At 37.7% G+C, this 24460-nt stretch overlaps 1 protein-coding gene across 2 annotated transcripts in view; it reads right to left on the bottom strand.

Annotated features, from left to right (window-relative positions):
- Nucleotides 1-16414, bottom strand: part of LOC145999707 (pyruvate kinase-like) — a 97047-nt gene extending 80633 nt beyond the window's left edge. The window contains exon 1 of one of the 2 annotated variants that reach the window (XM_083136976.1): nt 16276-16414. In XM_083136976.1, coding sequence (XP_082993102.1) covers nt 16276-16293 — 18 coding nt within the window. In that variant the 5' untranslated portion in view covers nt 16294-16414. Of the gene's footprint in view, nt 1-16178 lie in introns of both variants that reach the window. The other variant, XM_083136975.1, reaches the window with a different exon arrangement.
- Between the last annotated feature and the right edge of the window lie 8046 nt (nt 16415-24460).

The raw sequence follows: 24460 nt of genomic DNA, 5'->3' as shown, positions 1-24460 counted from the left end.
AATTTTTTCTTTAACCTCGGCTATGGCATTGTTCAGAGGGTCCAGATTAGGTATTTGGAGTGACTGAATCTGTTCCTTTAGAGTGGAAATCACTAGATCAAAATCTTCTTGTGATTTTATGCTTTTGACAATTGTTTGGAGTTGTGTCTGGACATTATTTATTTGCTCTTCTAATTGCTGTTTCAATTGCTCAGAGTTGTTAGCCTGGGTCTTAAATTTGGCTTGAAGAGCTGCAACAGCCTCTTCTAAACTTTGAAAATTATTTAATGTAGCCAGGTCAGTATATTTCTGAAGCAATAATTTGAGTTCAGAATCAATTTTAAGAAGAGGGTCCATGCATTGTGATTGTAAATTTGTAATTTCTAATTGAAGACTGGCATTGAGTGTGGTTTGTAAAGCTTGTAAATCACTTCTTAATTTCTTGACTCTGACATCAAGCATCAAAATCTCATCACTGTGATCTTCATGTCTTGTGTGGCCAAAAATATCATTAGGCATTTTGTTTAGTAGTTATTTATTATTGAATACCTGATTCTTAATTCTATAAAAAAGGGTATAAGCTTGTCATAAGATCCAGGGACCTCAATATATAAGCAGTCACCAGCAGAGACAGTATAAACAGTGCCAGAAACCATGTTTGAGTGCTTAATTCTGTAAATATTTCTTCCTACTGAAATCTTGACATCACCCTCAGGGGTTGTAATAAATTGCAATTGCCCACCTACAGGTAATTGGTAATGATTTAAATTGTTGTTAAATATGTACAATATTTTGCCTGTTTCATCGTCAATATCTGTAAGTATGCTGTTCAGATGAATTATTAACAAGCCACTCAGTTTAGACAGCATATCAGAAGAGGGTTGTGGGGTTGGCAGGTCCATAACAGTCCGTTTTTTATACCCAAATAAGTTCATAGGCATGTTTATTTATTTCAAATCATGCTCTGTAATTGGGCATTGATTCCCATTTTTCAAATCACAATGACCCCATGGTAAAGTATGTATGCCACATGATAAAATGCATCTCTTATCATCACGTGGGTCCAGAGCCACTTTTCTTACAACATTTGAAGTCAATAGGTGATCCACGCTCTGAATTCTGGATTCTGATGTTTTGATTGTTCTACATGATTTGATGCAATTTTTGTAATCTTCAAATTTAAGCTCTTTTTCCACAGTTACTCTGCCAATGCCCTTGGCCTTTTTGACAACAGCACTACATGTTTTAAAACTGTACATCTTGGCACTTAACCCAGCAAATTCCACAATAACATCACCAAGTGTCTCATCTTTTAACTTGCCGGGCACCTTTTTGTTGTGGGGTTGAATCCTTTTATGTTCACTGGTATCAAAATATTCAAGCAATTCAGGCTGTGACATATCTTGATAAATATCTTCTGTTTTAATATCAAGAATAAAACTATCCGTGTCCATGTACATCAATTTTACATTATCACCATAAAAAGGTTTCAACACATCATAATACAATGTTAACATATGTAATTTGGACAATTCCAATATTGCAGCCCCTACATAAATAGGTTTATCAAACTTAATTTTTGTTTTTTTCATGTTGAAAAGTGCCATATCTTCATTATAAATTCTTCTATAATTGAAATTAGGCTTTGCAACCAATTTTTTACTCAGGCTGGGGTCAGTAATTATTTTAACATCGGTATGTTTTCTGACATTTTCAATTGTTTTGCCATATACAGAATTGACCATCAATTTAAACAAGCCCTTATCAAATTCGCTCTTTGCAGATGTTCGAAGCTCCGTGTTTGTATCAATGTATGGTTTCAACCATCTTGAGTGCCTGAACCTCAAAACTTTTCCAAGTTTGGTCACTTGAACACCATGTTTCGTCAGGAACTGGAGGTTCTTGTAATATATGACATAGCCCTGTTTTGACTCCAGTGTCATCATGAGCTTCTTCTGTTTAGAGCCAGGTGAGCACTGAACCTCGGGAATTGGGGGCAGATCAGAAAATTTGTTGTGTAAATGATCTGGAATTGTCAAATCAACCTCTAAGAATAAGCCATAATTACTGTCATCAAAGTCCTGAAGATCCTCAATATTAAAATCTTCAACCCATTCAAGCCCTGCATATGGCAGTTTTTGCATCATAGCGTGACCATATAGGCTGTTTGCATCCACATACAATATATAATTTGATGGCAGTGCTGGATCATAATCGGGAATATGCTTGTTATTTGCTCTGGCATATCTCTGAGAGCATTGCACCATGCCTCCTCTTATACCTTGCTCCACAAACAGATACATATCTTGATCTTGGATCAGATCCAATTGCTTTTTGGTGTTTAAAAACATTGCAGACCATGCTAGGCCCGGGGCACTGTAAAAATACACTGGGTCCAGTCCATAATTTTGCATACAAGATTTTCTGAATGCTTGAAGTATATCAGCTAAGAGGGCCACATCAAGTTTCAAATATGCCATGTGATAATCACCAAATGTCCGGCATTTTAAATTGTTCCACATCAATTGGGCATGGTGATAATGTTCATCTGTGATTCCAGAACCTCTGATTTTGCTGTAAAACTCATGTTGTGGTGGAAGAGAACACTCATCAAATTTAGAAAAATCTGTAACATAGTCATATGGATATACCCCCTTCTGCCTAATTAATTTCAGATCCAGATTTGGAAACAATGCACGTGTGATTTTGAATCCATCATCAGGTAATTGAGAGGTCAGTGTAGCCAGGCTATCAGATAAAAATCTGTAAGAATCAAGAAATCTCATGTGAATAGGAACACCATTAACTTTAATTGTTTTGCTAATAGATATATATTTCTCATCATTTTCAGCTAAAATATTTAAATTCTGCTTCTCAAACCCCTCGTATCTAATCAGATGATGAAAATCATAATTGGATGCTCCATGGCAAAATATGGGGACAAATCTTGGTCTCTTGATCTTAATATTACAGCTATTACACAGGGCCTGTTTATATCGACCATCTGTATGGGAATGGTGATGTACCTTGATATTTGTATCTGAAAATTTAGAATCACATAGTGGGCATTTTTCTGCATTGTTGAAATCTTCAATCTGATCCTCTGTTAAAGGCAACATGGGTTTTGATTTTAATAAGATGTTAGATGCTATGTCACGGCACTCATTTTCTATTCTATGTGCAAATATTTTGATGGCATCTGGCCCCATGTATGAATATTCTTTAGTAACAACACCATCCTGTACAACCACATAACAAAAGCTGGAAGGTTCATGTAGCTGGTATGGTGTAATTGAGGATTCTTCAGGATCTGGATTGCAGGATGCAAGAGATTTGAGGTTCGATTCAAAATCATAGACAATATATGCTGGGTGTTCCAACAAGGCTTCAAACTTTTTGAATTCTGCATTTTCACTTGGATTGGGCATCACCATATGAACAGGTTTATGATTGCCACAATATTTCAGATGCTCAATTAATCTGTTCTTGGCAATTTCTGCACTCTCTTTACGAACCCCATTCACCATTTTCCTGCCATCAATTGCAGTTGAGCATCTTCTGCACACCTCGAATATTCTATTAGATTTGTCTAGTTGTGCTCTCACTAAAGCTAGAAAATTATGTATCAGAGTGTAATGGTATGTATCTTCCCCTTCAATTAAGAGCAAATTAATCGGAACAGCAGAATCATCATGATCACTGATTCTGAGAGGTGCTATCAAGCAATTATCACGGCCAGTGGAACAAATATATACGTTAATAGATAATTGTTTGCCATTGATATCCCGAGCCTTTTTTTCAAATTTATCAATATTCTGAACAGACATTGGATATTCTAAACCCTCCATTGCATCGTCAAAATCATGTTCATGTTGTTTGTAATAACTTATTCTCTGAGAATTTCTTGAAACTGGATACAAAGCAGCTAATATACACCACAAAAAGCATTTATTATCATTATTTTCTATATTAACCACGGCTCTTCTGTTTTTAATATTGATAGGTAATGGCAAATATGTAGAACCTTGTAATGGGCTGAATTCAGAAATATTAACATATAACCTGTGTGGAGAGCCACATAGGCTCCATCCAGACTCTTTTGTCGCAAATTCAGAGTGCTCAATATTCAATTGATCTATTAAACTGCTTATTATTGTGTCTGAATTTGCATTTGAATATACAGGTACAGTTTCTGTTATGTGGGGCTGTGTAAATTTTGTGCCATTTGGTTTCTTATATTGTGTAAACAATTTGAGGGAGAGCTTATAAGAGCCATTTTGTGCATTTAGAATTGCCTGCAGATCAGGTTTTACACTGTTCAAGAAATTCTCAATGCCACATCTTGGCTCTGATACAAACCGATAATCCCTAAGTTGGGCATTAAAACTGCTATGGATAGGTGCAAAGCATGGCTGCTTTGCTACTCTGGCATTAAGAGGTACTTCATGCTTCCTTTTCAGACCAGATGTAGATGCTTGTGGGGGCAATGTTGATGACTGTGCAGAACAAGTATTTTTATGTGTATATGTGAAGTATTGCATGCTGTATTTTCTATTGCATTTGGGGCAAATTTTTGTGGGAGCTCTGCATTTGCCTGGGTCACAAATCTTTTGGTGTCTAGCCCAATTAGAGCTGGATATATTTTTATTGCACTGATTACAATATTTTTGACTTGGCATTTTTTCCGTTGTTTATTATATACAATTTCCCGGGTTTCAATTCAAAACTTTATACTGAATAAAAAATATCAGTTGGGTTCAGCACTGTGCTTTTGTGTGTATATATGTATATGTGTGCATATGTGTGTTAATATTTTTGGCTTTGGTATTTATAAAATTTCCTGGGTTTTTAAATCAAATCTTTATGCCTATTATGACAGGTTGTAATGCCAATAGCCCACAAGTGGAAAAAGAGAATAAATATTGATTCACACTGACCTTCCGCAAATGCCTGCACGAACATGCATATCTTGAATGGCAATGACCCAGCACTGAGTGCTATGTATTGATTTTTGTATAACAAGCTGTGACAGATATAGGCCTAACCCTAAATAACAACAAACAAGCTAGATGTAACAAATATCAGGCAACAATATATATTTAATTAAATCAAACAAGCCTGTAAGTATGAGGAGCAATGTAAAAACACATCTGTTCTTCTCAGCCACTCTCACAATACTGGCTAATGCAATACAAAATCTCTTTATATACCCTAAATTCACGGGAATTTCCCGGCTGATGTAATTTTGTTTGCACGCAAAGCTTCAATACTCAGAAATTGCATCAGCCGAGAAATTTCCGTGAAATTTGTTTTTTACAAGAATTTCCCGAGAGTTTTTTCACAGGAAATTCCGAGGGGGGCATATTTTTCACGGGAATTTCTCGGCTGATGCAATTTTGTTTGCATGCAAATACTCAGAAATTGCATCAGCCGAGAAATTTCCGTGAAATTTGTTTTTTACAAGAATTTCCCGAGGGTTTTTTCACAGGAAATTCCGAGGGGGCATATTTTTCACGGGAATTTGTTTTTTACAAGAATTTCCCGAGGGTTTTTTTTCACGGAGCAATTCTAGAAGAATTGCATTGTTTTAATATTGGATAAACAAATTGAAGCTGGTATCCAATTGAACTTAAACCAGAAGTAACTATGTGTGTGTATGTAGGTGTGTGTATATGTGTGTGTATGTGTGTGTATGTGCGTGTGTCTTGGCCTAGTTTTAAGTATAGGCAAAAAATATCAATTTTTGACAAGTTTATAGACAACAATCTCACAGAAGTGCCTTTTGTAAGTATGGGTAAACAAATCCGAGGGGCTCTTCCTTTCTCATGGAATCCATGAGGGCTTTTTTACAAAAATCTTGGATTAGAGGGGGTTCCACACTAGAGCAAGAAGCTCATATGGGCATGTTGAGCTAGGTTTAAGTGTAGGTAAATCTGCTTGAGGAGAGCTCTTCCTTTCCTGAGCTCTCCCTACCACCAATCCCACTACTTTCCGCAATACATATAAGACACGGGCAAGTTTCTTACATAGTTCCTGGGTATGAACTGACCAGTTTAATTTTGTATCTAAATATATGCCAAGCAATTTTACATAATCCTGATTATTTAAGGTGCATGGTGGGTTATTTAAGTAGAAAAAGTGAGTTTCTGTTTTTGTCGTATTTAACACCAAGCTATTTGTTTTAAACCATAAAGAGGAAGCATTTAACATTTCTTTATGTTTGATGCTAAGGTTAAGAATACTATGATCATTTGTAATAAAGGTAGTGTTGATTTGATCCATATTTTTATGTGACGTCACCAGTAGAAGATATGTCACTAATGTATTTATTTTTGTAAAAGAAAGCGTAATTTCTTTGTTATTATATGTAATAATGCACCTTGTTTGTAATGTATATCTTTCGTTTAATGTTTATTCTATTTTATGCTCTGTTATGAGTAGTTTAATGTATCTTCATGTTTGCAAGAGTGCACTATACGAATTTGTATTTCTAAAGATGTATAGATGTCAGTTTTGTTGATAGTATCCTTTTGTAGATAGTGAGTGATTCATCTGTACTTTAATCTGTGTTCTCGAAAATAGTATAAGAGCGAGGATATCGCGTAAGAAATCACCACACTTTTTCGCCACGGATCGACGAAGCTTTTAAAATTAAAAAGAACTCCTCGGTGTTGTGCATACATCTTGGTATGGTAGTTCGGGGCGCAAGCTAGGCCTATGTGATCATAAGTACGCCGATAGTCATGCATTGATGATATGCACAATCAGGCACGTATCCAGAAATTCCTTTCGGGGGGGGCTAAACAATTTTTTTTAAAGAGGTATAGATATAACCTCGCAAGGTTTAAGGTCGATGGTGGCGATCCAGTTCCAAAACTGGGGGTGGGGGGGGGGGGGGCAACAGAAGTTTACTTTCTCTTGGTAGACGACAAAGGTTAGCATTAAAAAGCCATACTGCGGGGCCAAAAATGGGGAGCAACTGTCTCCTAAATCTGCCACTGTTTAAGCTACTGTTTTTCTTATTTTTTCAGAACATGATATCGCGACATTTTTTATCACTCGACTCCTCTGTTGCAATGTACGAACGTTGTGTTTGTGCCGAAACGATCTCGGTATGTGCATGTGTGTCCGTTTCACGAAGCTGTTATGCAATGGACAATCCATTCGAATGTGTTCTCCCAGGTTTGGATATGATCCTTTATGGTGTTGTCGCCTGCATTCGAAACGTAACCTTAACACAATCCTAATTTTCCATCCTTGTGAGTTGGATCTTCAAGATTTAGGAAGAATTCAGACCGAAGGCACACACACGTCGTTTGCAATGACCCAATCAACAGAAACTTTTCACACCGTAGCGGCTTGTAGCTTCGGTGTAAAACTTCCCTCGGTAGGTCAATCTCATTGTCACCTTGAAACGGCAGCTCGTGTTGACCACGGAAGAAAAATATATCTTCAACCGGTGGGAATGTCCCTTAGTTTTGTTCTATCTCCTTTTTCTGTGCTTGTTAATTAAACAGGCGGGGTGTAAGGGGTGCTCCTTTCATGTAGTGTACCCAATAGTCAACCTCACTTCCACGTAGTACACCCTGGACTGCAGACTAACGAGGCTCTGGCGACTGGCCCCATGGCCAGTAAAATTTTGTTTGTGTTGTCCTGTGTTTTGTCCTTATTTGTGCTGAGTGCTCCTTTACAGCCTCAGCTTTTAACGAAAGTCAGAAGATTTTAATATTTTATGATTTTAGTTATGCAACGTTATAGTTGTTATGTGTAACGATAAGGGACTGGACCCCGTATAATGTGACGGGTGCAAAATAGCCTTAGTGCTGACGCACCCAAAATTTTTATTTCAAAATATGTTAAAAAAAATTAAACAGGCAACATCTTACGGTTGGGCATACACAAGATATGTGCTATGCAGAAATTTTAGCTGAAATGCAGGCTCCACCAGGCATACTGTTACATTGCTCTACAGCGACAGCAAAAGATCAAGCGAAGCCAAGGGTGACTCGGTAGCTCACTTGGTAGAACAAAGAATGGCACGGTATATGCCAGAGACCCTGATTTTGGAGTCATGGTCGAGCTTGCTTTTTCCGCTAAAATTTCCACATATGCAATTTCTTCTTGCTTTCTCTTCTCGACATTCATAAAGTTTTCGGCCTTCATGGCTGCCCCTTTGTGGTAGTTAGTGTTTGAGTGTGTTTCCAAAACAGTTGACTTAAAAGTGCTTCTTACCCACGAAAATCTCGGACTGCATACACGAAACTGGATCCGGTCACTAATAAATCGTCACTCAAAACTTAGATTTTCAGTCGATCTGTGCAGCTTATTCCTTTGTTTAAAAAAAAGAAAAAAAAATGATGCTCCAATGCCCATTACTGCTGAAATATTCACTTTACAGACCTTCGATCTCTTCGACTCATGACCCGAAACTAGCACTACACTGAGGCTCCACTGTCGGCAATGTCTTCAGCTTTGGGCCCGAACTGGTACTAGTAGTAGACTTCAGCACTTTCCAGGAAAATGTGCCACTAGTCCTCCCCCCACCCCCCGAATCTCTACATCTTATAAACTGTCAATGGGCACTGACTGATCACTAATCGACTGTCACACTTACTCCTGAAGTCTTATTGAATGATTCTGTTGTACAGACCAACCGTGAAATTGAATCCACGTATTTATATCCATATTATATTCTGGAATGTTCCGTACATAAAAGGTTTTGTTAATACTGCCAGTAGTTCGACTCCACCTCCTAATCAAGAACGTTCCCTCTAGAGCTTTTCAGAGAATGAGTAATGCAACGAATCGCCCGACTCATGGCACTACCTTCAACAGTGTTTTGTTGTGCAACTTCCAAATGCTGACAAATCTTTAAATAATGCTCACGTTCGTTGTGACGACACCGAAAGAGCAAGAAAAGTTTACATACAATATCATCAGTAACAGGGTTATCTCTCAGGGTTCTAGAACATTCTCCGCCTTTCCTCGATAATTATATCCCTCCTCAAATTATAATCACAATATTTTATTTCACATACACAAGCCAAAAACCTCATTTTATCTAGTGTAAACCGAGAAATTTCGGAGGGGGCTCGAGCCCCCTGAGCCCCCCCTCTGGATACGTGCCTGTGCACAATACTGCAACCATTCTACGTCAAATAATAAAGTTAGCCTATGGATTAATTTGGAAATAAAAGGCTAAAGAGCAAATATTGGCTCAGTTATCATTGCATATCTCTTGGTGTGGTAGTTCGGGGCGCAAGCTAGGTCTATGTGATCATAGGCTTGCCGATAGCCACGCATTGAATTTATGCGTTTTAATTGAGTCAATTCATCGACAAAGCGAAATCCTCGCCTTCGTCTCAAGTATATTTGCATTATAATTGCAATAAATAAAGAATAAAACCTTTCAGTTGATACATACTGCAGTAATGTGGTTTTATTTCTCTGTGCTGTGAATATTGTCTTTGCCTATTACTATCCCTGTACCTGAGAGGAGTCTGTGTACTTCACCGAGTCTCATCGTTCACCGCTGAGTATTATTAAGTTAATATTAATAGTATAATAATACAACGCGTGAATTAATTGCAAGAACGTATCAGTGATAGTTGCATAGATAGTTGTTTTATACGGTGCGCAATTAGGTAGGTCATTCATATAAACTAAAAACAAAAATGGACCTAATACTGATCCTTGGGGGACACCAGACAAAACGTCTAGCTCATCAGATTTCTTCTTATTAAATTTTACTATCTGTCGCCGATTAGTGAGATAAGACTTAAGAAGGGATAGTTCAACACCCTTTATTCCATAATACTGTAGTTTTTTAAGCAAGATTTCATGCGCAACTGTATCAAAGGCCTTACTTAAATCTATCAAAGTACATGTATATGAGCCAGACTCGAAACCATTAATTATCTAATTTACGACCGTCTCTACCGCATTAATAGTTAAAAAAAGCTTTCAAAGTTAGGGGGTAAATTTTACTCATAAAGTTTATATTATGTGACCTCTCACAAAGAAAACTATACATTTTGAGAGCTGTGGATCCATTTATTCTTTGGATTAAATGGTAGAATATAAAAATATAACTTGGTTCCTCTATTATACACTAAACTTTTTTTTTATCTGAATCCAAAGTGGGCTACATTAATAAGTGAATTCTGTTCAAGATAAGGGGTCAATTGCTTTTTTTTACACAGTACTCTTTAATTTCAGAAAACAGTGGAACAAGGGATATAGGCCGGTAGTTACCAGGGTTATCTCTATCACCCTTTTTGTGGATAGGGACTGTTATAGATATTTTTAGGTTATCAGGAAAAATACCATCATTTAATGTCCCATTAATAAGATATGTAATTGGAAGTGCTATTATGTCAATTATATGCTTTATAATAAATGTTGATAGACCGAAAAAATGTTCACGATAGGAGGTTTTCATTTTTGACACAATAATTAAAATTTCATCCGTACTAATCTGTATCCACTTAAGGTTTATATGATTAAATTGTGGGAAACTTTGCCTACCAAGATAGCCATTAAGGTCATTGTTGACATTGTCTTCATAGTTCACATGAATTTTGTTTAAATGTTCTTGATTGTTTATAAAGAAACTATTAAACTCAATGGGTGTGATACTTGGCAACTTTGTTTCGTCCGATATCTTAATTTCCTTTTTGATTATTGACCAGGCAGCTTTGCATTTATTACTTGCCTTAGCTATGTACTCTTCATTAGCTTTTAACTTTCCTTTCTATTTTTTTTAATCTCATTATAGTTCAATTTAGCAGTTTGATCGCCATTTTCAGTGCTGATAGTTCTGTATTTTATTGGACAGTACTCATTATAAATATCGACAATTGTATGTGTAAATTTGTAGCTAGCCTAACCTAACAACGAAGGCATCTAGCCTAAAATTAAAAATCTTTCTCTCCCGTGACGTCAGAACACAAGGTTGCTAAAGTGTTGTGCGATAAGTGAGATCCATAACCTACTGCATGTGTAGCTGGGACTTTGCCAGATTGGCCAACTCCTGAGCTGTGGTAGGTCAAGGCTGGGTATGACGCAGAAACAAAGCCTCTAACCAATTCAGCTGTGCCGCTTAGCTAAGCGAAGGTCGGCCAGCGACAGAACAAAGGGATGGCAGGAATTACATAATTGCTTTGCTAATAATGCTCCTGCAGACTTCTGCACTTCCCAGTTGCGCGACGTCATGCCAGCTTAAATAGATCTCGATACAATGCTCAAAAAATATCTTCGTTTGTCCATATAACCGGTAGAATGCAGTGGCGGATCAATGACCTTCTCTCATGCGTATGCCAAGGGGTTCCCGGTTCGATACCCGGTGGACACACATAGTTCATAACCCTCTTTGGGTTACACCCAGGACTGCAACTTGCAGACTAGCGAGGCTCTGGCGTCTGGACCAATATAATCCTTTGTAGAGCTGTGTTATGTCGTCCCTATATGTTTGTAATGAAGATTAACTTCATCCGTTTTATTTTCAGGCCCGTAGCCAGGAATTCTTTGTAGGGAGGGCGAAGTCAATCCTAGAGGGGGCAGTTTCTTAATATATTGTGTCGCATTGGCAAATATAGCAGGGTACACAGAGGCACTTGCCCCCTCCCCCAAAAGAGATAAGTAATAGAAAAGGGATATAGCAATATTTCGATAATATTTTAAAGAATGTCAAAGGCAGGAAAATATGGCAAAATGAGGACTGACTACTTAGAAATGTAGACATAACCCCCCCCCCCTTTCGAAAATCCTGGGCACGCCACTGCAAAGAATATAAAGTTTAACATAAATAAGCTAATAGGGAATGTATCTACTTGATATTTACAGGTCGATAATGTTAATAGATGATTAATATGTACCAACAGCTTTGGGCCTCTCTGCAAAACTGATTAGGCTAAGGGAGCCCTTTATAATTCATGCTTCATAATTATTCTCTCTAGTTTCCAGTATGCAAGATCTTTACTCACAAAGGAATCTATCTTGAATCCAACAACACCGTTGTGTTGTTTTATGCAAGAAAAATCGAATTACTGTAATTAAATAATAATGGTTACATATTATCTACACTTTGATGAATTGTGTAAAAATGTGTAATACTTTTTTTTGTACTTGCTAAAACATTAAAACATGGATCCCTTAGTCCACCAGGGACTATATTTTCTTGAAAGGGGAGCCTCTTGCATCACTACAGACAATGTTTGCCTACTGGTTACGGTAACCATTTTGTAAAATATTGTGTGAATTATATTATATTATAGTTGAAATACATGTATTGACACCTGACCAAGAAATAGGAATCCCTTGATTGATCAATGACTTCTTGGATTACAGTGTCATCATTAATATTTCATATTAAGTTTCATAGAAAGAAATTGTTTTAATAGGGCGCAAATAACTTGACGGGGCGCCATGGCATTCTCTTTATTTTTTTATTTTTTTTTTACTATAGATCGTTTGGCTCCCAGGGCCGACTCCCGCCGCCCCATAGCTATGGCTCTGAAGTTGGACTGTAAGAATAGCAGACATTGAGAGCGAAGCGAGCAAGAAAATTTTACGAAATGTAAATGGAGGGGGCAATTGCACCTTTGTGCCCCTTGCAAGTGCCCTTGGCCGTCTGGAAGAAAAATGCAAGGAAGACGTAAAAACTAATTCCATCATGAGTATCCAATCGCCCTGCTATTCTTAGATTCTCCTAGTCTTGTTTTTGTACTTCAATGTTTGCTTCCCCTAGAATGGACTTCCGTCCAAGGTCGCGGGGGAGGACAATGCCCCCTGCCCCCTGTGGTTGCGGCACTGTTTATGAGTGTCTCTTCGTCAATTTCACGTCATCACTCATTGTTGCGATCAGCTAGAAGTGGCAGAAAGCAACGATAAGTAACAAAAATCAAATATCCACTCCCTCTCCCTACCACATGAATCACTATTACCAAAAGGTAGACTTGGGAAACAAAAATTTAAGCAGTTCCAAGTTCATAGCAACACATCCAAGGAAAACATCCGACACCTTTAGGCACCTTTAATACAAGACTACTCAAAATGTCACAACTGTTCTAGATACTGAAAATTACAAAATCATTTTCCGAAGTCTGAATCTGGAAGGGAATTCCACTCCCCCCCCATCATGAAACGACATTATCCCATACACCCTAATAAATCACAAAATCAATAAGTGTATTTGTTATGTTGCTAGAGTAACATATGATAAAATTGTAAAGATTATTGAGAATTTCAGGTAGGAATGTGTTCTGTATTTTTCACAGGGGGGGAGGGCAAAGGAGGCTCTCAGGGGGGGCAGTTGCCCCCCATGCCCCCCTCTAGCTACGGGCCTGTTTATTTTATCACCATCCATCCTCATCTCCGCGATTAGCCAAAAGTGGCAGAAAAGCGGAGTAAAATAAAGTAAATCAATCAATCATTCCATGAAATCCAACTTTAAACTGTAGATCCAGTCCCGATTATCTTATCAGCATAAAGTGGACTTAAAACTCATACTCAAACTCTCGTGGGTAAGAATGAACTTTTTTTTGCATATATCCTGCCCGTTTGCTTAGTGGCGAACATTCCATATACCTAGGGGAAGAACCCGTTTTCAGTTATGAAATAATATTTCATTTTGGCGTTCCTTATAAAGGTAGTGATTGCTGCTAAGCATTGCCATTGGCTGGTAGCTCTGTGGAGTCTGTGGAATGCGTTCGTTGTTAGGTTAGGCTTGTTGGGTTAGGTTCTCTTAGAAGAAGAAGACGAAAAATAGTTGTAGCAGCAATACCGACCTATTGTAGCAATGCCGTTCTATTACGGAGTGGTTATCACATCGCGCTCCGACGCCAGGGGTCCCGGGTTCGAATCCTGGCCTGGGCATAGATGTTTGTGAGTGTCCATTCATCATATCATCACTCATTCCGATCTTCGCAAATTAGCCAAAAGTGCAACAAAAAGCGAAGTAAAATAAAGCAAATCAATCAATCAATAGACCCGAGAATTAAATATTGGCAAAGCTTCATATTTTGAGGTTGTGTCGCACTACCATGCAGTGGCGAACACTACATAAGTATATACCAAGGGTAGTGCCTGCAGTGATTGGGAGCAGTGACGGCGATAAGGGGATTAGGGGGGCTTGGGGTGGGGCAGTTGCCCACCCACTTTTTGCCACTTTTGCACCCGCACTATGCTAAACCTTATGTACGAAGGGAAAGTAAAACTGTCCTTGCTCCCTAGTTTGACACCTCCCTCCCTTCTCAGTTTGGGAACCCAATCGCCGCCACTGATTGGGAGTAACTATTTACTTGTTCCAATATTGACTTAGACTGTTAATTTGAAACTTTGTAACGTGGGGAAGAGCTAAATTTGGCGACTAGGTTTCCAACTGCGTGTTTTCTCTGGATGCTAAGGTGAAAGGATTTTTGTGAAATCGCCTAAGGCAAGGAGGCGATTTCCAATTCGCAATTTATAATTTCGCGCGAACATTTCAGCGTTTTAAGTTGACTGCTACATTCATTCGGAACGTTCTGGTAGTCGAGCTAGAAGGAAGATCACTAATGCCTAGAGAGTATAGACATGGGCGTCCGGGGGGGGGGGGGGCGAACGGGTCGGTGGACGGACCCCCCCTGGAAATTGACATCGTTCATTTAAAGATACAAGAAAGACGAAAGTTTGTTACTCTTATTGTTAAGAACAGAAATAAAGTTCATTTAGTTAGTATTCGAACAGAATAATCAAAGTAAAAATGCCTTGGATCGAAAACATTAAGTGAAAAATACAGGAAAAAGATTATATTCTACCACTTCATCCAAAGAACAAATGGTTCCACAGTTTTCAAAATTATAATAATTATAGTTGTAGGTGAGAGGTCACACAACAAACTATATGAAAATAAATTCCCCCTAACATTTAAAGCATTTTCTTGAAATAGACGTGCAAAAGTTAATATCGAAATGCATTTCAGATACTAACTGCATAAAATGCAAAAGAAATAATGGATAAGAGTTGTCCTGGTTTTCGATCCTTTAGTGGATCGAGTCTCCACATTTATATAATAATAATAATAGTAATTATTATTATTACTTCGAAAAAAATTTGTTTTTGTTAGTTTATAATATTTATTATTGTATAATGACATTTATAACCCTGGTAATAATACTAATTGTTATTTTTCCTGCAATTCAATTTTTATCATTTGCCCGACCCCCCTGTAAAAATGTCTGGCGACGCCCATGAGTAGAGATCTTGTTGAGCTTGTAATGAAATAGAAAGAAACAGGCGCAAGCGAGATGGTTGCCAAGCACGTGCAAAGTGCCTTGGACTAGGACACGAAGGATTTTTCGAATTAGAAATATTGAAGCACAGCTGAGTCGTTGTTCCATAATTTATTTGTTTTGATTATACAAATAAATACATGAACAGTTACCTATATCATGTAGCAGAAACATTAATCTTCATGTATATTTTTTTATTACAATTGAGGATCACTGATTGTTCGTAATTTATTTGGAAGAAAATCTTCAGCAGAAAGTTAGTGTAATAAAAATGTTTCGAAAATTAATATTTAGTTTTCATGTAGACTTAACTTACCTATTGCAATTTCTTACGGTTCTTTTGAAATTTTGTTTTTAACGATTGTACCTAATCAGTATTTTTCAGGAATTTTGAACCATTTTAAGTCTTTTTGGAACCTACTTCAGGATTTATCGAGCCTAACTTAAGATTTCTAGAACCTATTTTAGGATTTTTAGAGCTTAGGAACCTAAAAATTCGAGGTCAAGTTATAACAATACCATTAATAATAGTTTGGCACCTAAATAATTTATAGTTATTATCAGTTTATAATAGTGGTCGAAGTGAGGGAGGATTCGGGGGAACGGTATTCTCCCCGCTAGTAAAATTTTCGCAAAACACCACCTCAGCTGTCTCACTGTCATCATGTTAAACCATGTTATCCCCCCAGATGAAACCAAGGCTCATGCAAGCATCTGCCCAGTTAACAATTTTCACTTCAAGTTCTGTTTCGTAGTAATTATTATAGTTATTAATTTTAATAATAATACTGAATTTTATATCAGCGGCCTGGCTTCGCCTACAAAAATTTCTGGCGACGCCATTACTCAAAATGAAATTGTTATGAAAGTGTTGTTATCTGGCACAGATTATATTTTGGCAGTAAATATTATATTAAGTGTATGTCTTACCTCAGGAAGTAGCTTCATTGCGGTTCAAGATCTGCTAGACGTTGATAACAGGAAGTTTACAAACACAACTAAATCTAATGGATGTGCTGCTACTCACCAAGTAAGCTGTTTGCATGAACACGGCACAGATAAGTCAAGAATCACGAGGGTTCCATATGACCTAGAAGGTTGAATTTACCCATTCAGGTGCTTGGAGAGTGTGACAGCATGTGGTTGAGATACTGCAGAAGCATACCAACAAAGTAAGAGAGATTAAATGTCAAGGTCAAATGCCAGATGATTACATTTTTCATATTAATTCCACTCTGCTGATTTCTTGCACCCACTACTGCGAATGGCCTATGATAGATAGCTGCACATGGTTGATAAGCGATAGAAACGTGGCGCAATCTAACTAATCCATGCCAAAAAATCATAGACCAGTAATGTATGTATTTGTGCTCTATAACCCTGTCATTTCATGTATTTTTAGTGACGCACTTACGATTTTATTTTGGGATGATAATTTCTTTCTTACATCTATTTCTTTCGATGTTAATTTGTGCAGAGTCCGGACAATTGCGATCGCGACAATTGTGACCAGCGGCGGCGACGGGGGGGAGGGGCAGTTGCCATCTAATTTTCGCCACTTTTGTCCCCGCTCTATGCTAAACCTTATATACAAAGGGAAAGTACTGTCTTTACCTCCCCCCAGTTTTGCACTTTGCCCCCCCCCCCCCTCCGGTTTTGGAACCCAATCGCCGCTACTTGTGACCCATTCCAAGCAAACCAGTTTAAAATGAAAACTCTGGTGGACATGGGCCGAACTCTTTTCCCTTCCCACGTATCACACACGAAAATTTTATAATTAAATTTCTTTCTCGCTCTGGAAACAATCGTCGCTTTTTGGAAATAGATTCTTAAGTGTCGATTCTATGTTTATTGGTGATGAATTACAGCCGACCACCGTGCCAGGGGTCCCTGTTCGAAAAAGTAGCAGGTTTCTGGTGTTTGTTGAGCTTAGAGTGGGGATTGCAATGGCTCATGAATAGAGTAGGTGGGGGTGATAATTCAAGTTTGTGGTCGCAATTGTCCATCCATTCACTTTTAAAGAAGTAAGTGATTGCAACTGTTTGCATTTTTGTTTTGATCGTAAATTGTTCTAGACTCATTTGTACATTCAAGTAAGCTTACATTTGTGCGGGACAAATTTGGAGATGCAAAGAATGTGCGAAGATTAGACGTAGTAGTTTACAAGACGAAAGTGTAAGTGAAACGAAAGTGCCAACTATTGTTGATATGCATAAACTACTTCAAGTTGTAAAACAGGAAATTGAAAATTTGAAGAAAGCAAATATAAACTGTGAACGCGAACTAGGTAAATCATTTGAGTTAGCTCATCAAAAGCTGGATGAAAATGCATCATTCATCAAAAAGCAGGCAGAGTCAATAAATACTTGTTTGGTATAAATTGAGCAGTTGAAAGGGGAAAATGTAACTCTAAAACAAGTTTAGGATAATCAGGAGCAACTACATGAATTAGATCAGTATGGTCGCCGCAAGACAATAGAAATATACGGTGTTCCTGAACAGCTGCATGAAAATACGACGGATGTAGGAAAAACTGTTGGGCGAGCATTGGACATAGAAATCAAGAATGAGATGATAGACTGTTGTCACAGGTTGCGCAAACCCTCTAATCAATCTTCAAGTGGAATCATTGTGAAATTTGTCAGGCGAGTGGACAAGGATGCCTTTATACAGAAGAGGAAAGTGAAAAGGAACTTAAATTCTGTACGTCTCGGTTATACCAAAAGTGAAATCATTTTTATTAACCAAAGCCTCACACCTTACCGAAAGCGCATTCTTAGTCAGGCTAGGAAGATAAAATACGAGAAAAACTATGCTTATTTATGGGTAGAACATGCGGGATTAATTAAGTTAAGGAAAAAAAGGGATGATACTAACATCATATTATTAAAATCACTTGAAGACGTCACCCAATTAATGTAACTTTCGAGGATCGTGTAAATGAAATATGTATTTATTATGAAAATGCCCGTGGTCTAAATACTAAGATTATGGAATTTTATATTAATGTTTTCAGTAATAATTTTGATAGTATAATTGTTACTGAAACCTGGCTGCATGAGAGTGTAAATAGTAATGAATTATTTTATGGCAATTACAAAGTGTACCGTCGCGATAGACCTGAAAATACGAGGGGATGGGGAGTTATGATGGCAATAAAGGAATCACTGAAATCATAAGTAATAAATTTGAATTGTGAGGTAGATACATTGGTTGTTAAAATAAGTATACGTAATAAGATTTATTACATTACTGCAGTGTATAGAAAAATATTTGTCATTTTATAATATGTTTGATTCTTTCGTGGAATTTCATGGCTCGAATATACTTATAATTGGAGATTTCAATTTACCCACGATTACCAGTCCAGGTTGAGTTACAGAATGGTGGACTCTCTTGTAGAGCTTTGTTAATTTTTTTGAATTTTTATAACCTTCATTCATTCTGTAAACAATATTAAAAATAGCCTCGATAGAACTTTGGACCTTATTCTTACTAACATTCCAAAGAATGTGAATATATGTAGGGAGGAAATGCCACTTGTTAAAGAAGATAACCATCATCCTGCATTGACTGTACACCTAACTATAAGGGAATCTACTGATGTAATAACAAATGAAGCTTATTACTCTTACAATTTTAATATAGCCAATTTCATGCAGATGTATCATTTGCTTGGAGTGATAGATTGGTCTGTATTAGATAATATGACTGATGTAAATCAGGCGGTTAATTTTTTTTGTAATAGAGTTCATGAAGTATTTCTTGCCACAGTCCCAAAAAGAAGACGAAAGACAACAAATAAATACCCATGTTGGTTTAATAATGATATCATTAAATTGATAAAGTTAAAAGAGTATTACAGAAAAAATATAAAATTTAGAATAGAACATAAGACATTGTTTCGGCAAACTAGAAAGCAGGTAAAAACGATGATAAGTAGTGCTCATTACAACTACATAAAGGAATTTGAAAGCAATTTGAAATCAAATACTAAAGAGTTTTGGAGTTTTATTAGAAATTAGAAAAGTAATAATGGTGCTTGTAACAGAACAATGAATTTTGAAGAAAATTCTCTCAAATCTGCAAAATATATTTCTGATAAGGTAAAAAAAAAAAGTAAAGTGCTCCCCTGTGCTTAGCACCACGCCATGAAGGCGTATAGGGGTAACGCCCCACACTTTCTTGATCCGGTCGTGAGTGGGGGTGATGTGATCAGCATCACGCCCCAGACCGCCTTTACCCCTAAGGGTTTCCCCCAGGTACCCATGTTATTCGACGCTGGGTGGGCGCCGGGGCCGCTTCCAACGTTAGAAAAGTTCCCGGATTTGAACCGGCCGGGGATCGAACCCGGGACCTTGAGCATGGTAGTCAGACGCGTTACCGACTGAGCCGCCGCGGCCACATGTTTCTGATGGTTTTGCTAAATATTTTTGGTCTGTATATGCTGAAACATCTGAACCATGTATAATAGCGCCGAGTCCATTATATCATACACATTAGCAATTTCGCCAGTTAGTCAGAAAGAATATGAAAGTGCTATAAAACAGTTAAAAGGCAAAAGATCTAGCGGCCCAGATGAAATACCACCTTACATTTTGAAAGGATGCTCTGAGGTATTGATGTATCCTCTACTTAGAATTTATAACTTAATAATGAAAACACAAATGTCCCCTGATATCTGGAAGGAAACGCGTGATGCCCCATCTTAAAACCTGGTGAAAGTTCAAAAATAGAAAATTACAGGCCCATATAAATTCTCTGTGCACCGGGGAAAGTATTCGAGTCCATCCTATACAATCGCATATTTAATCATGTACAATGTTTCTTAAGTGACAATCAACATGGTTTCTTGCCAAGTAGATCAACACAAACAAACCTGATAAATTTTGTCCAGGATATACATGATGCGTTCCATGAGAGACTTAGTATACATGGAATATATATAGATTTCGCAAAAGCTTTTGACAGAATAAATCATAATATTCTTCTAAGAAAACTTGCAAGTTTTGGGTTCTCAACACAATATGTAAATCTTTTCAAATATTACATTATTAATCGAAAACAATATGTAACTTATAAACAAGCGAAGTCTTTTGTTTAAGATGTTAAATCTGGGATTCCACAAGGTTCAAATCTGGGTCCTCTGTTCTTTGCAATTTACGTATATTAATGATTTACCAGGTACAATCAAATTTTCAAAGTGTTTAATGTATGCAGATGACGTTAAAATATATAGAGAAATTAGGGATATTACGGATACTAGGAAATTACAGACTGATATAAACATGGTTCATATGTGGAGTGTAGAGAATGATATCAGGTTTAATATTAAGAAATGTTCATACATGATATTTACCAGAGCACGAAATAATGTGCGAAATGATAAGTATGTTATTAACGGTGAATTTGTAAAAAGAGTGAATTCCATTAAAGACCTAGGAGTAATTATTACCCATAATATGACTTTTACTGAGCATATTTCTTGCATTACCCAGAATGCCTACAGGAATCTTGGATTTCTAATAAGAAATGCTAAAAGTTTAAATGATATATGCTCTTTGTGTATGCTCTACAAAGGTTTAGAAGCAAATTAGAATATGCTTGTTCCCTATGGGCGCCAACCTGTGACTCCCAGAAAAATATGATTGAACGTATACAGAAGAAATTTCTCAGATTTTTATATTATAAGAAGTATCGAATATCGCCAATAATTCTTAAAATACCATACAATGATTTGTTAAATTAATTTGATTTTGTAAGCCTGTCAAATAGACGTCAAATTTCTCAACAAATGTTTCTGTATAAAATAATAAATGGACATATTGATAGTAGTTCTATACTGGAGAGAATATGGTTTAATGTGAGACAGGGTCATTTACGTAATAGACGTTTACTCTCATACAAAATCCCAAGAACAGAAATGTATAAAATTTCCCCACTACAAAAAATGACCTTTGAATATAACAAGATCCAGGGCCGTAGCTAGGTTGAGCAGTTTGGGGGGGGCCCAAACGTAAGATTTTTTCTATCAAACTATTATAAATTAACAAACTATTTATACACCATATAGGCGTATATGGTATACATACATTATATATGTATGTATGTGTGTGTGTGTGTGTGTATAGTCTTGAAAGAAAAGGAGCAAGAACCTCCTCGGTGGCGCATGGTAGCATCGTCGCCTTGTAATCAAGTGGTTCCGGGTTCGATACCCGATGGATGCTCATAGTGGTTCGGATCCCACTTTACACTGTAGAACCAGTCCCGATTAGCCTTACTGTGTATAAAGTAGACTTAAATCATCAACTCAATCAATCAATAAATTGGAAAGGGACATCATTTTCTTCTGTAGTCCCCAACAATCTACGGATATACTCTTGCGAAATCCACAGCCATTATTCGGGTAACTAAATGCAGAATGAACTCATTAGCTTAATGGCTGATACACCAAGAACAATGTTATTAGTATTTAGATTTGTAAATTTGCTGGAAGAAAATTGAGAAGTATATAAAACTTTTCCGTGGTTTTAGATATAAAGTGCAGGAACCAGGTTTACAAGTATTGGCAACAGTGCAAATATGAAATGTGCGCGTAATGAGTTCAAGCTAGGCATATCATGTATAGTTTATACCGGAATCGAATCCGGTATCGCTTAGTTCAAGGCGACTGCGTTAAGCACTATTCTAAAGGGTGGGCCCGAGTCTTCTATTGCATCTGAATGTTCACTTGGGAAATGATGACTGTAAGAAATTATATGCACACGTCGAATTTCTTAAAATTAATCTTATTTGTGTGTGGAAAACTGAATACATATATGATGGCACTGGATAAAACAAAGTTCCCACACGCCCAAATGATTACGCTCTCGTCTTTTGTTTGGCAGGTTCAACAACCTGCCCTGGTTCGATTCCCGAAGGAGGCACATAGTTATTCGGATGTCACTTTAAACTGTAGGTCCAGTCCCGATTAGCCTTACTGTGCATAAAGTGGACTTAAAACACCAGTTCAATTAATCAATCAATCGAAAGGTTCAAGGTTCGATCGCTGGTGGTCAGGCCGGTAGCCAGAATTTGATTTCGGAAGGTGCTTATCCCTTATCGGCAGCCGCTATCTAAAGACGAAAAGGTTGGGGGGAGGAGTAAATGCGCTGAAAATGAATTTCTTGGTATATTGCAACTTACCATATACAAGATGTTTAATCCTGTTAATGAAGTAAATTTAATTACTACTACACATTATTCAAATCAGATATTTGCAGGATTTCGGGAAAGGACTGCAGCTCCCGAACCCCTTCCCTGGGTATGTGCCTGCTTGTATTAGTTCCAAAATTTCTTTGCTGTTCCAACATCGTGAGGACAATTTGGGAAATACATGAAAGCGATATATATGGAAGCAAATTCTGTTCTCGAAACTATGGGACTCGATGTGATGACCACGCGCAACCGAATGAAAGAAATCTTCGAAGGCCTTGTCCCTCAATATTAATTTTACTGACTAACTTTAAGTTTTTCTCGGCCTCCTCGATGACGCAGTGGTAGTGTCGCCGCCTTGTAATCAACGGGTCCCGGGTTTGATACACGGTGGAGGCACATAGTGGTTCGGATCCCCGATTAGCCTTACTGTGTATAAAGTGGACTTAAAACACGAACTCGATAATTGGAAGGTTTTAGAAGAACTAAACATGGCTTTTTATGCATCGTACAACTTTGCTTCTTTTCACCCTACTTTTACAGTTTTTCTTCCTAAGAATTCCACTGAGTATAACACGCTACGAAACCAGAGGTCCAAGGTTCGGACATTGGACAGGTATGGTTGTATCATGTCTGTCCGTCCCATCGCCATTCCTTCGGCTCATCATTCATCCTCATTGTCGCATTTAACCCATGAGGTAGAAATATATAAATGATTGATTTGGTTTATTTTACTTCGCTTTTCTGACACTTTTTGGCTAATCGTGAAAATGAAGATGAAAATGAGTGATGTGAAATTGATGGGAGGACCATCATAAAGAACACACACGCCCAGTCCGGGATTCGAACCCAGGACCCCTGGCATCGTAATGCACCTTTTTAACCACTACACAACAAATAGAAACCGAAAATGCTTGATGAGTTATTTGCTTCTCCATAACTCCTGATTATATTATAAGTATTATTCGCTGTATGAATAGGGATTAATTATATTTGTATGTCAAGGCAACCTAGGCACCTAAGCAGCAGCAGCTTCCGCATTTGCAGGTGGAAGCTAAATGAAGAAAAATCACAGAAAGTCAGAAAGATATACAAATTTTGTAACATAGCATGCAGACGGCTGTAAAAACAATTGCTACATACCTAGTTTCCTTCCTTAATTGAAACGTGGTTTATTCTTCATTATACATGAGATCAACCACACTGGGAATCGAACCCAGGATCTTGTGTGGTAGTCAGACTCTCTTTTAGAATGCCAATATGTTGGATATTTGGTCGATCAGTCGATCCTGATCCATTGTTTCCAGAGGTAGACAATCTGGCAGCTTCTCATTCGACATTTCACTCGCGATGTAGGAAAACGAGATCACAAACACTTCACGATTCTATCTTCTCGCGTTTACAGAAGTTTATCACCGCTCGGACCACAAACCTTACTTCAAACTATCTGACAGATATCAATTGTCCACCAAATCAACAGATGAACCGACCGCTTCGATGTTTCTCCGAATTTTCAGAAAGTGGCATTTCCCCTCCTTTGCAGGGCAGGTCATTAGCGCAGGAGGGTTGAGTGCATGTGAGAAAGAACCGCTATTTCATTCATTCCCGCGCCGAAAAAGCAATAAAATTCTGTTCTTGGAATTTGAAACGCATGGAGATATTTTTTCTGAACCATAAAATAATTAACCCAGAAAGTTCTAGCCACCCGTAGCTAAATCTTCCTGTTTGTGTCGTCCTTTTGGCGCCCATGGTGCCAGTGCAGGGCCAGATGAAGAGAAAGTGCGGGTTTTGGGGCGATCCTGGATCGGTGTGCAGCAGGGAGGAAAAGTGCATTTTCAATAGGTCTCAGACTTCCCTGACCGGGGCGGACCACAAGACCATTAACTGCATCCCCTCCCAATACATCTGTTTGTGTTCAACAAGCAAGAAACAGGGAAATAAGAAAGAAATGCCTTGCTTGGGTTCGTGCTACTGAAAATTGAAGAAGGGTTTCAAACTGCAAGCAAAATTTACTGAAG

The sequence above is a fragment of the Lepisma saccharinum genome, chromosome 15 (assembly GCF_977018435.1).
Source record: "Lepisma saccharinum chromosome 15, izLepSacc3.1, whole genome shotgun sequence".
NCBI classification, from domain to species: domain Eukaryota; kingdom Metazoa; phylum Arthropoda; class Insecta; order Zygentoma; family Lepismatidae; genus Lepisma; species Lepisma saccharinum.
The sequence above is the reverse complement of the archived record's forward strand: the minus strand, read 5'-3'. Positions and strand labels throughout refer to the sequence as shown.